Raw genomic sequence first — 725 nt, forward strand, 5'->3', positions numbered from 1 at the left:
CCCTTGATGTAAACATAACGGGCAGCTTTTTTGCGAAGTGCATGAGCTTTTGTTTTGTCGATAGGCACGATACCATGCTGTAAAAAAGCAACAATTTCATTTCTCCAATCCCATGTTAAATGATTAAAATTTACCTCATTCTTATCAGGTTCGAGGACGGAATGAAATAGATGTACGATTGAAGTATTTGTATCATTTGCCACGTCTGCTGCTGACGCGAGATTAGATAATGCATCTGCTTCTGCATTCTCGTCTCTTGGGATCTGCATTACCTTCCAAGTTTGGAATTGTGTTATTACTTCCCGTACTTTTTCCAGATATTCTTGCATTCGAGTTTCCCTGGCTGTAAAAGTCCCCAGTATTTGATTAACCACGAGTTGAGAATCTCTCTTGATTATAATCTGGGTTATGCCAAGTTCCCGTGCCAGTTCTAAACCTGCAATTACAGCCTCATACTCTACTTCATTGTTAGTTATAGAATGACACTTTATAGCTTGTCTAATAGTTTCACCTGTAGGAGGTACGAGAACTATCCCTAGGCCTGCACCTTTTACATTAGAAGAACCATCAGCGAATAAAATCAAAGTCCCCGGGTTTGCACCATTAAAAACTAGTAACTCTTTTTCTGCCTCTAAATGCATCCCTGACTAAAATCAGCTATGAAATCGGCTAATACTTGAGATTTTATCGCAGTTCTAGATTGATAACTGATTTCATATTCGCTT

The 725-nt window shown here is 38.9% G+C and overlaps 1 protein-coding gene across 1 annotated transcript in view; it reads left to right on the forward strand.

The window, feature by feature from the left end:
• The window catches only part of LOC109210696 (protein WEAK CHLOROPLAST MOVEMENT UNDER BLUE LIGHT 1-like), a gene marked incomplete at its 5' end in the record, with an annotated part of 5,726 nt that extends 5,377 nt beyond the window's left edge, over positions 1-349 (forward strand). The window contains one exon of the mRNA XM_019374150.1: positions 318-349. Coding sequence (XP_019229695.1) covers positions 318-349 — 32 coding nt within the window. The remainder of the gene's footprint in view (positions 1-317) is intronic.
• Between the last annotated feature and the right edge of the window lie 376 nt (positions 350-725).

This window comes from Nicotiana attenuata, unplaced genomic scaffold (assembly GCF_001879085.1).
Source record: "Nicotiana attenuata strain UT unplaced genomic scaffold, NIATTr2, whole genome shotgun sequence".
Taxonomy (NCBI): domain Eukaryota; kingdom Viridiplantae; phylum Streptophyta; class Magnoliopsida; order Solanales; family Solanaceae; genus Nicotiana; species Nicotiana attenuata.